Source organism: Bombus vancouverensis, chromosome 7, assembly GCF_051014615.1.
Source record: "Bombus vancouverensis nearcticus chromosome 7, iyBomVanc1_principal, whole genome shotgun sequence".
NCBI classification, from domain to species: Eukaryota; Metazoa; Arthropoda; class Insecta; order Hymenoptera; family Apidae; genus Bombus; species Bombus vancouverensis.
Genome location: NC_134917.1, coordinates 9,603,530 through 9,625,573, shown reverse-complemented (window position 1 = coordinate 9,625,573; position 22,044 = coordinate 9,603,530). Strand labels below are relative to the sequence as shown.

Genomic DNA, 22,044 nt, shown 5'->3' with positions numbered 1-22,044 from the left:
GATGCCGCCCCTCGACCAGAGGGATGCTGTACATCTATCATTTTAACAAACCCTCAGCGATTGCATCCCGCCAACAAATGAACGCCATCCGTTCCGATGTTTTTACGAATACATTTTAGCTGGCTCCTGTCGTTATGCAAAAGAAAGCGGGAAGCCATCGTCGAGCATCGTTCGTATTTTCTTCTGATTATATCGAGAATTTAGCGATTCTTTAGGAACATAGGTGAGCGAAGTATATCGTAGTAAGCGTGAGAAAAATGGAGAAATGATTTGTTCAGTGGGAAGAAGGATAACAGAAACGAGTTCTCTTGTTTTTAGTGAAAATTCTTACTTTTGGTACTTACGTCGTTTGTCGGTTCAAACGCTTTAATCGTAGCAAGAGTTTGGAGTTTATATTGAAACTATCGATGATGGAATTACAAATTTCTGTAGGTAAAGAAATTGAAGAATAAAATTGACGAAATTGAAGAAAGAACGAAGAATACGTGGATAATATGGAAAGAAACGGGATTTAGGGGAAAAAATCACAGGAAAATGTCTTAAAATGCATTGTTATAAATCTGCAAAGTTCCTAAATAAATTTACTCAATTTTAAATAAGTTTCTATAGGAAGTTAAAAAAGGGTCTTCTAGGACTTTGAGTTTCCATTAGATCGAAAGAGATTATTTCCTTCGTATAAATGGAGCAAGTCGCTATAATCGAACCTGTCACCATTGCGAACGCAGATCGTTTGGAATTTCAGCCGAAGTCGTAAATTAAATATTCACACCAGTCACTCCGAATGAGCGCCATTATTTTACGCTGGAACATAATACGCTGTACTCTTCGAGTATTCTCGTCCTATTAAATTGGAATCAACGATAAAAGATGATTTAATAGTCGCAGGCAAATTTAGATCGAAATTTTACCATTAATCTATTAGCATCCCGTTTCATATAAAAACAGACAAACCGTATACTCAATATTATTAACGAAATTACTAAAAAAAGAAAAAAAGAAGCATACCGTATATCTTCCAATCAATCGGGCACGAAAGTTTCCAAATTTCTCTGTTTCGAGAAACGTACAAGAATTCGATAAAAATCTTTCGAAGAACTTAAGTTCAGCGTTCGATAGAAACGAGGAAGATAGACTCGTATTTTTAAAGATATTCGCAGTTAAAACAATTTCAGGACTAAATATCGGGACAATGGCTGTCAATATACAGCGAAAGAAATTGGAGGAAGATGGGACAGAGGAGTGGACTGGCCTTTGTTCTCAGCTGTTCGCGAACCACACTTTGGATCGATGTGTCTGCTTTCGATCGGGATCGAGGATATTCCCCGTATTATTGGAGCCTCGAAGACGGCGGTCCCTTCACAAAGGTGGAACCCGTTGGAACAATACGATCTTCGAGGAGGAAGAGCCCGAAAGACGAAGCGAGTTAGATAGGGATTGGAGAGAGGAACGAAGGAACACCGACTTTACTACCGAAGGCCGTGAGAGCAAAAGAGAGAGTCAAAGTGGAAGAGTAAAGGAGACAAGAGACCGGAGAACGGAGAGAAGAGACGATCAGAGAGGAGAAGAGAAAAGAAGAGAAGAGAAAGAACGTCGAGAAGTCTGATGGGTTACCCGCCCAGAACGTCATGCAACGTCATTGTCGGTGACCACGGTATGGATGAGCTCTCGTTGGCTCGAATCTTCGTGGATACTTAAACGCTCTTCGTGCTCATCGACTGAAACGCGTCAGATGAAGGAAATCGACGTTGAAAAAAGTTGTGTCGTAGAATAGAAAGTGAATTAAATCAGTCGATCTGGAGTGAACTGCAGACACGATTTTAGATTCTTAAGGAAACTACGCATCGTTGAACAGGGCACAATAGAATCTTGACCGAATAAAATTCATTGAATCAAACCGCTGCAATCAATATAGGTACAATCATGCAGTCGTTCAGTCTTTGATTATTTTAAGTTTGCCGAACATATTTCCTTTTTTTTTTTTTTTTTTTAATAATAATAAACTCTAACTCGTATTTACCCCAAGATCGAGATTTATACTGTTATTTACTAGCTTGTGAAATTCATGATTCTGAATAAGATTACGAATTGCGCGAATAGATGGAACGTCTAACAAAATTGATAAGACGAAGAGGGAAAGACGAGGAGGCAAATCTGGAGGAAGGAGATAAAGTACAGTAGTTTCGAGATATTCTCACGTACAGGGAATTAGAGGGAAGAGACAAGACGAGAAGCCGACAGTTTGGGGTTCGAATTATCGACCGAGATCATATCCGAGTGCGCGTGGGATGGTTCCTCCTAGCCTAATCTCTTTGGTATCTATCGAACATAGCTTCTATGGGTTCTGCAGGATTATACCTTTTGACTGATCTATGTTTGACCGATTATCACGGTGGGAGTCCACATGCAGACACTTGATAAGAATTAGGAGACCTACAGGGAAGAAGGGCAGCTATACTTGCTAGTGATTCGCACGTTCTATAAGATAACTTATAGAACATAGTAAACAGTACACATACGTTTGCAAACTTCAAATGAATAAAATAAATGAAAGAAATTCTCTTAAATTTTGTTCGAATATAATAGACGCAAGGTAGATTTATCTAACTAAATTTAACTAACTCAATGAGATATTTTCTAGACAAGGATTCGAGTAACGTTTGTACAAAACAGGACAGTCGGTCGAGAGATTGTAAAGAGATAGCCACCCCGAGTGCCGAATTCTTCTGTTAGTCCATCGAGTGGCGTCACTTTTGTTTGATGCCTCACCGTCGACTTCACGACGAATCGATACCGATCTATCGACACGGATCGCTTGCCTCTCATGGCCGTATCCACTCGAGTATTAATACGATCAAATCTTAACCTTTTTTCTTCTTTTCTTTCCCTGTCGTTTCCGATGAACAATCAAACTTCCGACTGGTGAACTGTTTCGAACTCGACGACTCAACGACGACGAACGTATTCCCACGAAATAGTTCCGACAAGCGAGAACGTACATCTAAATCATGACTTTCTATCGCTGATAATCGCAAGGAAGACACAAAAGACGGAAAGGCTGAACGCCAAGGCGAGCTATCAGAAAAGATACACTAGCGGACAAAAGTTTAGGTATCTGTGAAAGGTCCTTCAATTTTCCTACCGTTTAACTTTCTAATTTTAATGCTTCTATTCTGTCAATGTTAACACGGCGATTCATATTATACCATATCGTTTAACTTCACTTTCATCTCGACTTTTAACCCTTAAGCCGAAACTTTTAGCCGATGGTGTACGTTAGAAACGCGAATTTGAATGTCACACGAGAAAAGGCAAAATGTTAGGTTCTCTGTAATGTGAAAGTATACGAAACTCGATAAACAATATGTCATTAATTGCTAATTGCGGTCCGTAAACGGGAGAAAGCGTGGCAGAGATCGAAGTCGAAATTAAGAATAAGAATATAGGTACTTATCGAAGACAGATCGGTAAGTTCGGTTGAGCACGTTATGACAAAGATAAGGGTAATGTTACGTACCTTTTCGTTAGTCCCATTGATCGCTTCCAGAGCTTTTAATTTCTCGATCTCATCGTCGGACTCCTTTTCCAACGTGGACGCCTTTTTCGTTGTTGTTGTTGGTGCTTCCACCAACGTAAATCCCAGATCCACGTCTTGCTTCCAGAGCACTTCGATTAAATCCATATCCTGAAACAATACGTAAGCGTTTGTGAAAAAGTGTTGGTAATTTAGATACATAAATTGAAAAAATGAAAAGAACTGTTACGTTGACACAAATTCATATTTTTATTAGATACAAATGTTTATTTTTACAAAAGTAATAAACGAAGCCTAAATAGAGGTTCGTTTCATCTAGTAAATATTGTAATATATGTTCCACTTCGGATATTTTACGTTTTTCTTTATATTAAATGTGTATTCTACAAATTTTTGCTTTTTAATAATTTGCCATAAGTTCGTGAACACCCGCTGTATATCAATATTCGTTAGATGTTATAATTAATAATGTACTGTTAGAAGCAGTGTAAAAAGTATAGATACGATAATTAATTTCAACGAAGATAACGTAGAACGTCGTTTATTAACTATTTTTTAACGAATAAAAAATATGTATACATTCTTACAAGTCAGCAGAATAATTTTCACAAAAAAAAAAAAAAGAAAGAAATGGCATATGTATAGTCTGTGAGAAAATATTAAGAGACATCTAAAAAATGAAAAAAATATATACGTGGAAGATATTCGTAAAATTGCAGTTTAATGAAGAAAATTAATAACTCCGATATATAGGAGAGGAAATTACTAAATTTAATTATTTTTATACTTAGTGAAGTTTTCTTTTGGTTTTACTATGGCTTGAAGCCGTCGTGATATTGAATTTATTAAATCGATGTGTACTCTAGCGGAAATGATATTCCATTCTTCTAAAATAGTTCTTTCCCTATCATTTCTTGATGAAATACGTTGACTTCGTAATTTCCCATTTCAGGTGATCCCATATATTTTTAATAATGTTTATATCTGGAGATTGTAGAGGTGTTTCTGAGTGTTTTCAAGTATTATACAAGATCGATGCTCGTGTGTTAGTAGCATTATACTTTGGACGGTTATCATGCATCATAATGAAAGTGTCTTTCAAACTCATTTTCTTTTGATGCAGACTATTTTTTAAAATACCTATGGTCATATTTATATTTAATATTAATATTCATTATAATAGTAATAATAATTATTAATATAATATTATATATTTTTGTAAGTTGCTATATGTTTATTGATATTTTCACAATAGGAATAGATATCGCAGTCTTTTCTTCTTGAAAATTATTCTGAAGACTTGTAAGAATACGTAAATATTTTGATTCGATTAAAACCTTGTTACCATACGATGTTTTACAATAATTCTGTTAAAGTTCAGTACTGTGCAAACACTTTTTACAGTGACTCTATACTTTTACAGGAGTAGAGAATTTATAATTTCTGAAAACTGCAGTATGTACCTACCTATGTATCTGAATTTAGATATTGAATTTCATACTGATTTAGTTTATTCTTCAATATCCGTAATAACCCATTTAAAAAGGATTAGATGTCACTTATCGTAAATTGCAAGAAAACTTTTGCAAATTGTAAATTGCAAATTGTAAGAATTCTATTCTACACTTCCAATTAAATTTTTCGCGTACTCGCACGACTAAAATAAGTATAATTGATGATTACATGTTTACGCGTAGCATAGTAATTAATAAGTACAAGGATTTCGTGGTAGCACAACAAGTTTTGCGTGCTCGCTTTATGTAAGTTAATAACGTTTCGATCGCGATCGAGTTGTTCGAAATCGAAATCACGATCCTGAAGATTCATTTTGTTGCGGGCCAAGATGTCCCTCGCAGGGAGTCCCATCGACGAGTGTGTACAAAAGTGCATGATTAATGACGGGCCGAGTATCGATGCATCTCGAAATGGAGGAGATCGAAAGGAGAAGAAAGAACCTGGGAAAAAGGACCAATCACATGACGGGGCACAATTGTCGGGGCAGCTGGCCCGTAGCTTTTAATTGAGCCAATTTCGCCGAGTTCGTATTCAACCTCGTTAACTAATCTACAGATTTTCTTCGCTAATTTAAACCTGACCGTTATTACAACCTGTGCAAGAAGAAGTAATGTCGAGTAACGGCGACCGTAATTAGATTTCGCAATTAATTCGACTCTGTTACAGTTTTTAGTGAAAAATATTCGATAAAAAACACTTTGGTTAAGATATCCATGTTGCAGACTACGCAGTTACAGAAGTTAAAGATCGATTAATTTTTATCGCTAATTAGAACGTTTGTTTTTTAACGGTTGATCAGCAACTATCGGTAATTTAGTGGTTTTGTCAATTAAGTACAAATAAATGAAATTATATATATACACGCATATCTATTTGCCTCAGCTTTAGGATATACGAAATTAACTTGTACTGCTCTTTAATAGATGAATATGCTCTTTTTAATTCAATAGCTGTAACAAGTTTTACTTATTCGTAAGGAGATAGCGGACAACGTTTTCACATTATAAATAGATTACGTATGCGAAAATGTTTAAAACGATATTTCAGTAATTTAAGAAACTTATAGATACACCTATACAGCTATACGTATGATTTAAAAGTGATCGACTTTTTCTATCGAAAAAACATTGATCAAAGATAAATTGAAATTACTCCGAAGAAGCTTTCCTACCGTACATTTCTGCAAATATATAATAAATAATTCGCGTCCAATGAATCGTATTCGCGGATTAAGTGACTAGCAAATTGCAACTACTTATCGTGTCATAGCGGCAACAGGACGTGAGATTTTTGAAGTAGTATTAAGAACACAACGACGTCTTACTACGTCCAAGAGAAATGTCAAAAGCCTCGTTACGATTTCATTAAAAATTGCGAGTGAAGGAGGGAGAAAGATTGCATTGGTATAACAGCCGGTTATACAGATATGTGAATGAAGACACGATTAGATTTGCTAATTTTTGTTGGAACGAGCAAGCGTGACAACTCGTGGCCTGCTTATTAAAGTCGAAGAACGGATTTGTATGTGTTCATTTGATGTACTTGTTTATACTTTCATAGAAACGTAGAATTTCTCTTATTTGGCGAAGATTGCATTAGATTAAGGAATGCTGCTTGTTAATTAGAAGGCAATTAGAAATTCTGCTACATAAATTTAAATAGCAACGTCTCGTCTATTCCAAGTTTGAATAAAAATATGCAGTTCTTTAGTGGAACAATCTCTTTAAAACTTTCTCTATTATATATTATATTATTATATATTACATTTATAGGTAGCATAGGTTACATCTCTTCTGTGTTATAGGGAAATCATGTTAATCTTTAAAATAAACCAAACAATATAAACTTTGAATAAATAGTTTTACTTGTATATATACATCGATATGAAATACAGATACAGTTAAATAGAAATACATGTCGTCTTCAATAGAAGGCTTAAACATTAATTCGCTTCATAAATTTATATCTAATACGAATCTAATATCTATATCTAATATCAAATAATACGAATTACTAATTCTATTTCACATCTAACTTTCATCGATATTTTACCAGTTTATTCTTGCAGAACTGTATTTTTAGAACGGTCGCTACGTCCTTAATCAGATAAATTTGTTAAAAAAAGAGGAAATATCTAAAGCTTCACTATCGCAATTACCTTACGATGCAGGAGAAACGATTAAGCGTGTAAAACGATGGACGTGTAGACGATTATCAATAATAGCACATATTTCTCGTTAGTTTGAAAAATTATTTCTTCGATCACAAGAAATACCGAATTGGTTTTAGTTCAGTATTACTTGTACGTACTTGAAAGCTTTTTATCATTATAGTCGCTAAGCGATCGATCGTACATTCATCACGAATTAATTCCAAATATAATTTGAAATTGTTACAGACAATTCTCAACTATAAAATCAATCCAATAATTCTTATTTACATACACGTGGGTAATCCGATAATTTTTCCAAGCTAACAAGAAACATATGATTAATCATTCCACCGTTTTACACGCTCGATCGTTCTTCCTGCAACAGATCACGGTCCCGATAGAATTTATTTATTTAGCTCGTGTATACGCATAATTTCATATGGATCAATCGGAGGAATCATTTGATGGTTAATACACGGGGTAAAGACAGAGCCGGTTGGCTCGTAGCCATTAATCTTTGGCCATCGTTATCGGTGATCGCAAATTTTAACACGGCGCATCGGAACCGCAGGATAACGGATATGTTTCTGCATCACGCTCGATCACGAACGCGCCATCGAAAATTACTTCACCGAGCGTGTAATTTGATGCTCCGGAGGAACGAGAAAGAAATGGAGGACGCGATGAAAAAGAGAACCAGAGCGTGGGTGTGCATAAGGTGTCGGCCATGTTGGAGAAACACAGCGGGATATCCGCCGCGCCCACAGCTGGGCACAGCTCTCCTCGAGAAATCGAATCGACTTCGATGCCTAGGCCAGCAGCGCGTTTCACCTGGCACCAGCGCGCTCTTTCCAACGACACCGACGCCTTTAATTTTTATTCGATTAGCCACGCGGCAAGATAAAGCGTCGGGATACCGACTCCGAACGGACAGCAATTTCTTCTTTTACGTTCTCATTGATCCCTTTTTATCGCCGTAACGTAACAAATCAATGGCTATGTAATTGAGATTTTGGATTAAATATACAGAAAAAATATAATTTCAAGAGACAGTAGGTACAGTAAATGAAATTACGTGTTCATCATCGAAAGATCGCTTCGTTGCTTTCGTACGATTCCTGGGATTTGGGAAATAACGAGGAAAGTGAAACGCTTCCTAAGGAAATAATACCAAAGGGACGATTTGCGCGTAAAGAACATGCAAGTTCCGAAGCTGAAGAAAATTCGTATCTCCCGCGCTATACGTTTCTAACTGTAGGTATGTAATGATAAATAATACACGAAGATATATACCGTGAGCCTAAATGAGAGAAATGAAGCCGTTGAAGTAAGACGAAAATCAAGAATAACAAAATTACATTGGGTGGTTCGAATGTTTAGTCAAGAATTAGTCCGGTACACGCATTTTTGTCAAAAATAACAATCCTCCAATGTGAAAAGTGAAAATAAATAAGAAGAAAAAAAAAAAGAGAAGAAAACGGAAAGCGAAAAGCAACGGAGAAGCGAGAAAGAAATCGACGATTTTGTTACATAGGTGCAAAAGAGATAGCATGGTTGTGGAATTAGAGAAGAGATAAAGTTTAGTCGTTTCGAGATTCCGAACAAACAAGATTGGCGGAAATGATATAACGAGGAGGTAAAATCGGTTAGGAGTGAAATTTACACGTTATAAGTGTCAGAACATGTGTCGAGACACTTTTACAGAGATAAGGACTTGGAGCTCTTTCCAAGACGTACCGATATCAATTCGAAACTGTTTCCTATTGTTTCTTTGAAAAGTCCTGATTTTCAGCAACTACAAATTAATTTTTGTTTACTGGGCAGGAGATAGTAGAGACTTATTATGGCGCAAATTTCATCGTTTAATTGTGAATATCAATATCCAAATAACTTTTCCTAAATCTTAAATGTTGCATGAATGAGCGTAACTTCTCAACGATTTCATTTACAATTGCGCTCTGGATATCGTTCCTGTTTGTCTGCGTACATACTGGTAATAATTACATAACTGAGAAGTTACCTCTTGCATAATAATTCACTGATCAAATAACGATATCACTGAATCGAGACAACTGAGAAATTACAGGCTACAAATTTCTATTTTACAAATACTTTTCACAGTTTTACAATTTACAATTACAAGTTAAATAAGGCGATTACCTTGGCTGTAATTTGTGACGATCACTTTTAAGACTTCGCTCATTTCATTATAAATCTTGTTATTATCATACGAAGGAATTTATACATGTATCGATAGTTTATAATACGTACAATGTAACATATTACGATAATATAAGTTCCAACATTTTTTTAATAATATCAAGTAAACAGAGCCTGAGCGTCCTGTTACCCGCGTAATATCGTCAACTTTTTCGACCATGAGGCTATGTTGCAAATCGTATGTTTTACATTTTGAAAAGTATGGAATAGAACAACGATCTTCGTATGGAGAACACGTGTCCCATCTTAATTAGTTATCTTGAAAAATAGTTTTGCAGTCGATTGTTTCTTCGTCCCTGAATAACAGGTGCAACGATCTCCACCAGTCTTGAATCGATCTGTCTTCCTAAAGGAAAAGACTTCGCTTCTGCGGGACACGAGCCGATGACTATACGTTTTATAACTTACTGCATCGAATGTCGATCATACAACACCGTGATAATGTAATTACTCTCCATTGTCGCCGATGACAACGAGTACAGCCAATCTTCTCGAATAATCAAACGCTTCTTCGGGGAAACGACGGTTTATCGTCGGTATACTATATAGCAACAGATCAGTTGCGTTCAAGTGGACTTTTCTGCAAAGTTTGATCGATTACACGATCGGTTAATTCGTGTTCTTGATACGATTCTTTGGTATTTGTACTGTACTCGACATTCCCAACGACACCGTAAAACTTAAAGGAATATTTCGTCAGAATCGAAAGTATCGAAATATTTGTAACTGTTTTTAGCACTTTTATATGACACTTCAGGAATCATAAACTCGTATCGATTATTAATGATTTATATATCATGAAATATTAATTTTAACTATCAGTAATATTCTAGAAGTTATGACACATTATTTGAGGAAGGAATAACTATGCACTTTCGTTTGCAAGCTGATGTTTTAATCTACTTTTCTGGGATCCAGTGCTTTAGTGGTGCCAGAATAATAAAATTATGTATGTAAAAATGAAGAAACTGCATTACATATAAAGATAAACGTAGTTTGATAAGTACAGATTCGTCGAACATTCTGGTTGATAAGAGATACGAGTATAGATATTCTTATCATTAATTGATATTTATTTAAAATATTCTCTCGGTATACAGAATTAACAACTAACGATTAATTCTATTATCCTGAAGTCTGGAAAAATATAGAATTATAAAACGTATATATACATACGAACAACGATTGACACGGATGATCTATGAAAACTTTGATCCTCTTCTTGATAAATCCATGACATTGTGACTCCATATGTTCATGTAACCTGAAGTTCTCACTTTGCCCTCGAATTTCTTATATTTAAATTCTTCCTAATTTCTTATCTTTAAGCTTCACTTTTCCTATTCCTTTGTTCTCTAACATCTCTTATTGCGACCAAAATATTTGCTTTAACATTGAAATTATTTCCATAAGGTGTTCGTTTATTAGACGTTAGTTGAGTGTTTATTTAATAAACGTAGAATGGAATCCCATTTATTGCAACGAAATTTTAGACACTGTCTGGTTAAATAAATTCTTGAAGATTAAATCCACTGTCTGAACGTAAACATCCAATTACACGAATAAAAAATCATAAGACAATGAAGTGAATCAGTGAATTTCTATTTATGAACTTCAATTAGATATAGGATCTGTTTTTGTCTCTCGATGTGCACAAATAAACAGAATTCTTATTCTAAACAGTAATCTTATCGTATGCTTATCTTTTTCCAAATTAATCTACACTGTCTTACATTATTTATTTATTCATACTAATGGCCGAAGCATGTCTTAAAAACCCAGACGACAAAGCACTGGAGTCTTATTTTTCGAGAGAAATGTTATTTTCAAATCAATCATGGACTTGATCGATAGTAATTAGTGATACGAATTTCATTACAGATTGCTATTGTAATCATTTCTCTATTTACACAGTACGGTATCAGACATGTCGCTGATAGATCATTAAGGACACACAATGTACACAAAGAAGAAAAAAAAGCAGTATCACAGCTTATTTGTTAGCAATATTAAGCTATTAATTACTTTTTTCACATCTGATAACGAACAAGCTGAACGTAATAAATGACAGTAAATTGTTTATTGAGTTTATATAGCACATTATATTAAACAAAATATTGTTGAAAATTTCGGTATATCTAGCGTTGACACGGGCACAATATCTATCTCTAGAATAACAAACATAATTTCGAAATAGTTTATCAATTTATGTGAAAGATGAATCAAGAAGCCTTCGAGAAACAGGTACTATGAGCTCACGGTTATGCTAATTAAATTACACCGTACTCGAATTGCATCGTAATTAAATTACGTTGTATTTGAATTACATAATTCAAACTTTTCAATTAATTCAATCGCTAATTACCGCAATCGTGGGTATAATTGGAATACAATGCAACTGAGTGACAGCTCGGAACTCCGAAGAAGCGAGATAAATGTTTATACAATTTATCTTTCATATCTGTATCTTTTTAACGTCTACGCTGCGTATCTTCCACTTCCCGTTCATGCGTGACGCAATTTTACGTTTATGTCCTAAAATTAGATTATTCGATTGTACTTTCTAACCGTACAATTACGAATCATACAGTAATTTAATCGAATAAGAGATACGAATTACGAATTACAATATAATTGAATACGATGCACTAATCGAATTACTTTGTACACTGTAATCATAATTCATGGATTAATTCAATTGTAATTTTGCACACTTTCGTACGGTTTATAATTCACGATAATAGTTACCCATATCGATACGATCAAATACTCGATCTATGATGAAACGTGCGATCATCGAAATGTGAGAATGAAAAACTAAAAGGAAAAACGTTCGAAGATAAATGTAATACGAGTCAAAGATTAATTACACCAAATGGTGACTAGCGAGTTAGAAAAGTGGCTTACCGCTAATAAGTAATCTTTACAAATTTATCGGTAATCTCGTTATGGCATAACGCCAGTTTTGCCTTTCTTTCGACGGCTGTTGTGTATCGAATCCTCAACAGAACAACGTACTTCTTAGTCGGTGAACCTGTCAGGATGTACCTGGCTTTGAACGATAAATAGGCCTAATGGTGGTTCTACCGTTAGGTTGACCAGGCATTATCCTCGATTTTCACGCCACCCTTTCGTATCTAGCCGAGAACGTACCGACAGCTTAGATCCTCCTGTATCAGAAATAAAAACTACCTACCGACGTAGCTTCTTGTTGCGTTCGTTAAAGAAAAGACAACGTTCAGAAGCGTTTGAAAATGGAGATGACCATCCCTGGAAGGTTCTACTATCAACGATTATTTGAATTATTAATATTCATTACAAAGATTATCATCCGAGCTGTTACTATTAAGAATATTAAATTGTTATTATCGTTAAGAAAGGTTGCAATAGTGAAAAATGAAATTTCGTTTATTTCTAACGTAAAAGACAGGAAGAATGTATCGCAAGAATTATAAATGATTCGGTGCTTTGAAATTCAATTTTCTCAGTTTTGAAAGCCACAACGTAGAACAATGTTGCAATGCTTCATATACGAATACGATCTAATGCAACGAAAGTTATAATGATTTACGATCATAGAGTTACGTTGAATTAACGATGCATGAAGTGGGAAGTGTAACTAAATGAAAAATCCTAGGGAAGGATCTTTCTGCACTGCTTGTAAAGTAATGACTACGCTATAAATAAAAAAAGGTAGGAACCGTAGCGAATGATGTTCCGCAAATTCTACTTGCCATTCATAAATTATTTAATATTCGCTTAGTTACAAGTGCCTTTGAACATTTTGCGGTAAACCAAGATAGGCACTGACCGCTAATGGGTCCCACGGGTCACGCCTATTCATCTTCTTGCTCTTTCCGGAAAAGGGATTGTAAAGGACCATTTTCTTACCGGTTCCGATTCATCTTTTTTATCAGATGGTAGATATCGCTGAAAGAAATTTTTATCCAAGTTTCTACAAATCCATCGAATAGGTCGCGGTATCGCGCAACTAAAGAAATTCATCCGGTTCTTGGTAAAGTTATTTTTACTTAGAAAAATTTCGCAAATTAATTGTTACTGATACGATTTCTCGCTTATATTGTACGATGATAAGTTCTTTAAAACATTGATTTTCTCCTTCTTAAAAAAAAGCCCTTGTTTCGGTTGAAATTAAAAAGCGAAATCTAAACATAAAATTAAAGAGTCGCAGCAGCGATCGAACCTGATATGATTTGCGTATGTGTTTTAATTTGTTTTCATTTAATTATCACGTTACATCTATGTGTTATACTTGAAAACAACGCGATGAATGTAGTACCTAGGCATTGCGTGCAAATGGGTGGGAAAAATTGTTCTAATGATAAATCACTCGAAGATACCTAAATCGCGTTCACGGAAATGCTTCATTAATAATAACGAAAAATTACGTGTCGCGAAAATAATTCTGCATTACCATGTGTCAAGAATTTTCGCAAACATTTTAAGAAAATCTCTCATTCGCTGATTCACACTCGGTCGCTCAATTTTTAATATGAAAATCCTTGTAAACATTCTTGGCTAACTGATAAAACGTTATCATAATCGCACTTCACACGAACTTTATCGGTCTGTAGGAAAAAAATGTAAGTAGGTACTACATAACTGTTCAAGCAAATACAGGAGTTACAATATCGAAATACCATCGAATGCGTAGACGTTCCCGTATCAAAGAATACCCGAGAAATCTAATCAATCACTATACATTAATAGGACGTTTTCTTGAAAAGTGTCCCGTTAGGTGATTCAAAAGTTGAATTCCTATAAGGTTGATTAAAGAAATTGAGCAACTTTCTAAAGGCTGGGTTACGTCTTCTACAAAGGGAGAAAGAAAGAAAGGAGGAAAGAAAGAGAAAGAGAGAGATTCAAAAGCATAAAGCATTAATTTCCTGGTTTTAATTAATGCGTCGTGCACGCAGCCGTACAGTAATGGCGGCCGAACCGTCGTACTACGAAGAGGGGATAAAGGAGGGGGAAGAGGGAGGCGCGGCTAAAAGGGGAATTTGATTAATGATCCTGCAGGATCTGGGACGCGAGGAGGGAGAGAGGAAGCGTATCCTGGGGGACGCCTGTCTTGCCACAGAGCACCGATCACTACCAGAACATACCTCCACTCTACGGAACACATTTTTCAGATTTTTTGAATACACTTTTGCATCGAATATTTTTGAAAAATAGTTCCAACAATTTATTCTTTCTCTGATAAACGAACGATAAAAGAGAGAGGGAGAGAGTGAGAGAGAAAAATATATAAAAGATACGTTAAAGCATATAGGACAGAAATATATATGTGTATATATATATATATATATACAGGACTATGAATGACAAACATTTACAATTAGAATGTAGAAATCAAATCAATAGAATGACGTAGTTGCGTGGGAATTAAAATTACGCAAGTTGTATAAAACTTGCGCGCATGTTTACAATAAGTTGAAGAATAAGTTGAAACACGTTAGGGTAAGAAGTAAATTACAGAACACAATCTATTTATCTTCTAAAGCAAAGCACCGAACAGTTCTTTTAATTTCCACAGCTATTCGCCTTATATAATTCGAAATAAAAAAGAAAACGGTGCTCCAAGAATACTGAAAGATAGTTTGCTTATACCCTATTTTCGATATATGTTTTCCATGAAAAATTCCTGTTCCATAAACGTTGAGATAACTCGAGTCCCGTAAATTAATGGAATTACGAACATTCACGCACGGCAATTAATATTTCAACACGCTGAAACTCCGTTCCTCCTATCAATCACGATAAACGACCCTTAAACGCCGCTATCTCTAGAAAATTACACTTCTCGACGAATCTACCCGTTTTGTCAATGAATCATTTTGCGATAAAAAAGAAGAAAGGAAAAAAAGAATGAACGAAACAAAAAAAAAAAAGAGGAGGAAAAGAAAAAACAAGACAAGAAAGAAAGATTGATCAAGGAAAGAGAGGATGTCGGTAGGAAGATCAGCCGTCTCGGCTGACCGAAGAAAAATAGTTTGGTTATCGACGCGGGCTGGAGCCAAACCAGCCCCTATCTCGTGTCCCATCGACGTATCATCAATGTAATTCGTATAATGTATCCACGCAAGTCGAACTGGTGAAAGAGGCAGAGAGGGAGAGAGGGAAATAGGGAGGGGGAGAGCGTGCAGGAGAGGGCGAACGCGTACTTATGTTGTGGGATATATCGGTGAGAGGCAAAAGCAGTGAGGGGCGGTGCGTGTGTACAAAGGGAACGCCGACGATGCCGTCACGAACGTTCACCCCAACAGGGGCGTACCTATCTCTATCTCTCTCTTTCTCTCTTTCTCTTTCTCCTTCTCTTTTTTCAACCCCCGCGCCGCGATGTATCCGAGGTGTACCGCCAAGCCCACGTATTATGTATTCTCCGCTTTTTATTCGTATATACCTCGAAGACGTGCGTGTACTGTTGATCGTAGATGAAACAAGAAACGCTGGGCGATAATTTTAAAAGAAGAAGAAGAAGAAGAAGAAGAAGAAAAAAAGAGTATGTGCGCGGCTCGACGTTAAAGAGGAAACTATAAATCTTATTATAATTATTAACGTATAGCGTTATCTTCTATTATCGCACGTGCTTTTCAACGTACGCCTCAGACTTGTCTCACTAATATCTGTACTTAAGGCATAGAACGCATTATAATTTTATCTATACGTCCATTTCGATTTAATTACTACGCGGATAGATTTCTTTGGCATCGGTGGATCGCTTTGAAGCGGCTAACTTATCGGATCAAGATGGAAAGCAAGGTAAGGCAAAGTTGGGAAATTTTGTTTTACATTTAACGTGATTTCGTATGGCATATATTTGTTAAGTAAAGTTTAGAGCTAATCATTTTGTACATTCTACATTATGCCGTCTTTTGTTATTTCAAACACCTAATATTTGATTCTCTTTCGTAGCTTCAAGATGAACGTTAATCGAACGCCATGGCAATGTCTCAAAATTCATTTTAATATACGTGATATCATAGACGACATAGAATCTTTTGCTCGATAATTTTACACGATAATCTTAGCTGTAGATATTTTATATTAATCGCATTTCCTACAGATTTATATATTTATTTATCGTATATAACGATATATAACAGTAACATTCATAAACGATCTAATTTGTTGCGCGATTTGTTACACGCACATGCGTACTATATGCAGTGTACCTGTATAATCTTTTATATGGCAAATAGATGAGGCAAATTTTATTTTCAATTCGAAACAAGTCAACTTCTTCTCGGCTAAGTTAATCATCGGAGAAATTCTTTTCCTTTACGATCAATCTCGGAGTCATACATAATCGAACAGGTAGGTATGTTGTTTTTCTACACGATGTTAGGAAGCTTGATTCTTTCGCTTTTCTATACACGAGATTACTTTTTTGACGTCGGTTTCGCCGTTCCTCGACGATTATTAATAATTAACGTGTCCCGGCGTACGATGCTTCCGCGAAAACCCATAAAAATGTCGTTTTTGATTAAATCGACAAGATCCGCAGATCGAGCGGCGATTTTTTCTGAGATAGCGCGCGATCGGTTCGAAGCTTGTAATTACGCGGGGAAGAAAACCGGTCTTGCGTCCAGCGATTTCACGACGGACGCCTTCACTCGGTTATGGCCGCCATTAGTGCAAATAAGATTCTGGACTGTCAGACTAGCCGAACTAATCACCTCGTGTCCTCTTCGTACGAGACTTTCGAAGGCGTTAATTATTTCTACTGACTCGATGTCTGCCCTACGATTCACGTATCATGACAATATATTGCAGATACTTTCTACTGATTTTAAATATTCTACAGTGGACAACATCCCCACTGCACTGATGGTGAATTTTCATGGCAAATTTAATCCCAGTGTGAGCAACCCCCTGAGTGACGCCACCCTTTCTCGATATTTCTTTCGAGAATTCTTTGTTTCGTAGTTAAAATATCATAAAACTTCGCCGAAAATCTGCCTTCTTTGATTTTCATGAATTTTACGCAATAAAGTTTTAAATGTGAAGGCGCTAAACTTGTTTATATATTTTTGTAAGACTCTGATTGCGTACGTAAAAGTTTAGACTTTCGGTTTAGCTTCAGATTAGTCAAAGTCGCTCGAGTTCGAGCAAATATTTAACCCCTGCAAGCTACTACTTCACTCGATGTAATTTTGTTTGAATATTATCTCACTATAGGATCATTTTTTCGCTACCGATATTTTTCTTACTCAGCTAAAAGTACATGGTTCTCATTTTGACGTTATTATATCAAAAACTAATCCCGTGGCTTGTAATGTACAAGCTTGATTATTCGTCGCAAACTTCAAAATTGAACTTTTAAGAAGTTAAAGTCTGGACAGTCTTCTAACTGTAGGTATCCCGTAAATTTCTTAGGAAAAGATAAAGATAGGTAAGAATGATCTTTGCCGCGAACTTGTAAAATTCGCGCAAAAGTTTATAAAATAGATCGTTCCGTGGCAGCACCGCCATTGTAAATAATTCCTAGGTAATCCTAATCTATTTCCAATTAGTTTATATACTCGTAAATAACTCTGTTGCGAATCGTAAACGTTTCGCATTTACTTTGTTTTCTTCTGCAAATATACTTGGAATTATCCATATAACACGATCCACGGCAATTGTGATTACGCGGAACGACCATCGACGCGGTTGATCGTGGAAAGTCGCGGGAATATCCAAGAAACTGTAGAAACGAACAGATGTTAGCGGGTCGCTTTGATTCGTCGTGAGCCGCGCTTCTGTGAGAATCAAACGGAGAACTGCAGTCCATGCAGTGCGCGTCCGCCGCGAAGAAACTGCAATTCACGATGTAATCTCTGGGGAACTGGCATCGATCACACGGGGATCTTGCTCGACGTCAAAATATTTCCAGAGACATTTTGTACGCCCCGGGAACGGAATCGCTTGATCCATCGGAAGCTGACCGTTAAATTTTGAATGTATTTTTCTGTTGTTAAACATCCGATAGAAAGAATTAGACGCGACAGAATCGATCCCCGAGGAATAGCGAGACACTTCTCGAACTTTTGCCGCCGCGTCTCCTGGAATTGATTGCCTTACGATCGTACCATAAAGCAATAATGATTCATGGTTACGTAAGAATATCGTATTTGCAGCTTTGAAATTGTTCCTGAGAAATAATACTTAAAAAATTACATAATAAGACTATATACAACTATAAAAAAATATGTATAAAAAATAGTATGAAGCAACGTGCGAATTATTTATCAGGTAATATACATATTTAATGAAGTATGAAAGTACCTTGGTATATTAATGACCATATTTTTATTTACGATCATTATATTGCCGTTACTGTTACCGTTTAGACGTTAACACGACACGTTTCTTATGACACAATATCGCTGCCATTCTACGATCCCACGTTCTGTTTCTGGTTTTCCTTGCTTCTTCTCTTTCAGCTAATTGGTTATAGCGGCAGAAGTGTTGCTTTATTGGCCAATTGACATTTACAGATGTCTTACATCTATACGTACATACATACTTTTTTACTTCGATACTTTTATCGCGCATTATTTCCAACTTCGCTTCAAACTTCGTCAACCTATTTTACGTTAAATTGCTGGCGCAGGTGAATAAAAATAACGAAAAGGTAAATACTTTTCGTCATACGTATGGATCGAGGTATATAAACGAATAAGATGAAATATTTCGATACTCGCAATATACTGGCAATTGAAAAACCAGATAATACGTACGCCGTATAGAAGTGAAACTTTATAGAAAGAATAGAAATGCGACTTATATCACGTTCTTCCCCTATAATTCTCATACTTCGTATTACACGCGTACACGCGTATTATGCCAATAGATAATAAGAAAAGTTATAAATTCCGTGATGATATCCGTATAAAAAATATGAGACGGTGAAAGGAGGGAGAGTGGGACGAAGGGAATAAGAAAGAGCAGAGAAAGCAAGATCGACGTGACTGGCCGTAGTGGGATGATGGTCCTTTCTTATCGTAGAATAGTTAGAAGGCGTAGCAAGGAGGGCCGAAGAGGCGGTTGACAAATGAAGAAGACGGCGTCCCTTTGAATTTATAGGCTATAAAGGAGTGTAAACGCATCCGGCACGAATCAACCGAGTATCGTGGCAACGGTGAACACGTTGCCGAGTATTCGGACTCACGGTGTCGATTAAAAAAATGTTAACGAGCCGGATATGGCTGACGGCAGGAAGGTTAAGGCAAGAATCGCGAATCCACCCCAGAGTTCGATAGGTCGGCAGCTTCAAGGAATTGGATGGACAGCCGATTGACGGAAAGAGACACCGATGTAAGTACCGATAATATCTCCGATATAACGCCTGCATTATACTATGCCGACATACCCAGACTTATTATACAACTGTCTTTGTTCCCATCATCGTAATTACTGGCCAATCGTGGATTTTTTTCTTGTTAATGAACGAGAATTCGTCCCCTAGTTTATTATTGACGCAAACTGTCGAAAAGACGATTTCTAAAATTGCTTAGCTTGCTGAACTTGAAACGTTTGTTCAATCTCATTTTTATTTTTGTTCTTGTTTTTTGTTTTATTTCTCCAATCCTACGATTATTTGAATTATTTCCTCGTTTTTTGGATATTTTTTTATCGTTGAATATAAAATACACGACATTTTCTTATTCATAGCTTAAAAGCTCATAGCGCTTCGTAATATACGAATTGGATTATTTGGTACGAAGTTCGAGAGATTGCAAGACATTGGAGCTTGGTTGATCCAAATAATCCTACGTTTCAGCTACTTGATACAATAGCCTTGTGATGAAAAGAAAAGAACTTCACTAACAAAAATTAATTTTCTTTTTAAAGCTATAATAAGTCAAATGAAATTGCGGTTAAAGTGACGTGGTACGTTCCTGACTTTCTCTTCTATGTTTTCTCGTGGTCCTCTCTTTCCAAAGTATTTCAGTATCATTAGTCATTGCCGCAACATTTCTCCTCGAGAAGGGACGCAAAACTATTCTACCTACTTTGTCCGTGATAGAGGGTGGCAAACGTGTTTATGGTAATCTTACAAAAATTCTACGTAAACGTCAAAGGTGGTCTGTCATAACCATCATTTTTCACAATAAGTTATACATTTGAAACCTCTAGCGGCAGTCTTTGAAGAAACATCAATTGTCGGCTCATTTGACACACAAGTAGACATTTGCGGTTAAATTAATTAATCTGTGAATGTATAATATAATAATAACACCGGAATTATGGTTTTTTAAATTACCAACAAAACTCTATAATGCTATACACAATCACAGTGAGTAGGAACTTTATTACGCATAGAATAGAAATTTAATTCTGCGTAGAGGAGAAACTTTCTTTTAATACGAATCGAAATGAAATATTTCAATGTAACTGTTAAGCTTTTAAATTTTAGCAGAATTTTAATTTCATATAGAATTTAATTTCATATTTCATATAATAGGAATTTTATTTATTACAAATTAATAATAACCAACTTGATGTAATTTTCGTGTGTTAAAATCTAATAATACAATTCTAATACTTCGTTTTATATTTTCAAAGAGCGAATATGGAATCAGCTGAGAAAATAAGAATATTAAAAATAAGATGTAGTTTGAACGAACATAGATAATGTATGTGCTATGCCAAGGTACAGTTCTGAACCGTTCCAAAGAACAAGTCCTGACACATTGACAACAACCTGATGCGAGACCACCTTTACTACATCAAGGTGTTTATCTTACCTGTTATCTTGAAGCTACTATAATTTGTCAAACTGAAGCCGACATAACCGAGGAACGATCCTGATTGCTTGTTTAGTTTTGATTTAGGTTGCTATAATGTCGTGATTCGTAGATATACAGGTAGCTTCGAGCAATGTTATTTTAGTCAATTAATTTTCCCAATAATATTACTTCATAAATTCAATATTTTACGTAATAGAAATGTCCAATGAAAAGCTACACATATGTATAGGTGTAAAAAATACACGCGTTTGAATATATTTTCACATTGAGATTCGATATAGGAATCTGCAATATCCTATGTGCTTCCATCGCCACCTATTGGAGTCATATTAACGCTGGATAACAACTCAGATAATTTATACGAAGTTTCATCAACCGGTAACTTGTCGAATTTATTCCGGTAAGATAAATCGTATTGAACGAGGACTGCTCCTCTGTGGATAAATTTTACGCAAAATGCGTGTACCGGAAGATCGTAATGCTGAACAAGTGGAATTCAATAGAAAAACCAAGAATCGAGCTTATTTATTTTTCTACACTCTTTAAAATTCTCCAAGTGCACGTAGAAACTTTCGTGCTGAATGAATTAAAATCGTATTATGTGCGTGAATTATATTTTCGTTAAACAATAAGTATTCATCATATGTCGGATTACAGAATTGAAAAATGAAAGAAACTTTACAAAAGAATTTTTCTTTGATAACGTTGATGACGTAATGTTGTCTCTTAAGTCTCTGCTTTATATTTATTATATTCTGTTAAAAACTATACTTAAACTATAAATTCATTAGAGGAGAAACCTATCTAGTGATATGTTACAATGAAAACTATTTCAGTATTCGAACACTCTGATAAGGCCATAGTAT

The 22,044-nt window shown here is 35.8% G+C and overlaps 1 protein-coding gene across 6 annotated transcripts in view; it reads right to left on the bottom strand.

Moving 5' to 3' along the window:
- The window catches only part of cnc (NFE2 like bZIP transcription factor cap-n-collar), a 111,738-nt gene that overhangs the window by 71,241 nt on the left and 18,453 nt on the right, over positions 1 to 22,044 (bottom strand). For all 6 annotated transcript variants that reach the window (XM_033338672.2, XM_076620096.1, XM_033338671.2 and 3 more), the window contains exon 2: positions 3,515 to 3,682. In XM_033338672.2, the coding sequence (XP_033194563.1) occupies positions 3,515 to 3,682 (168 nt within the window). The remainder of the gene's footprint in view (positions 1 to 3,514; positions 3,683 to 22,044) is intronic.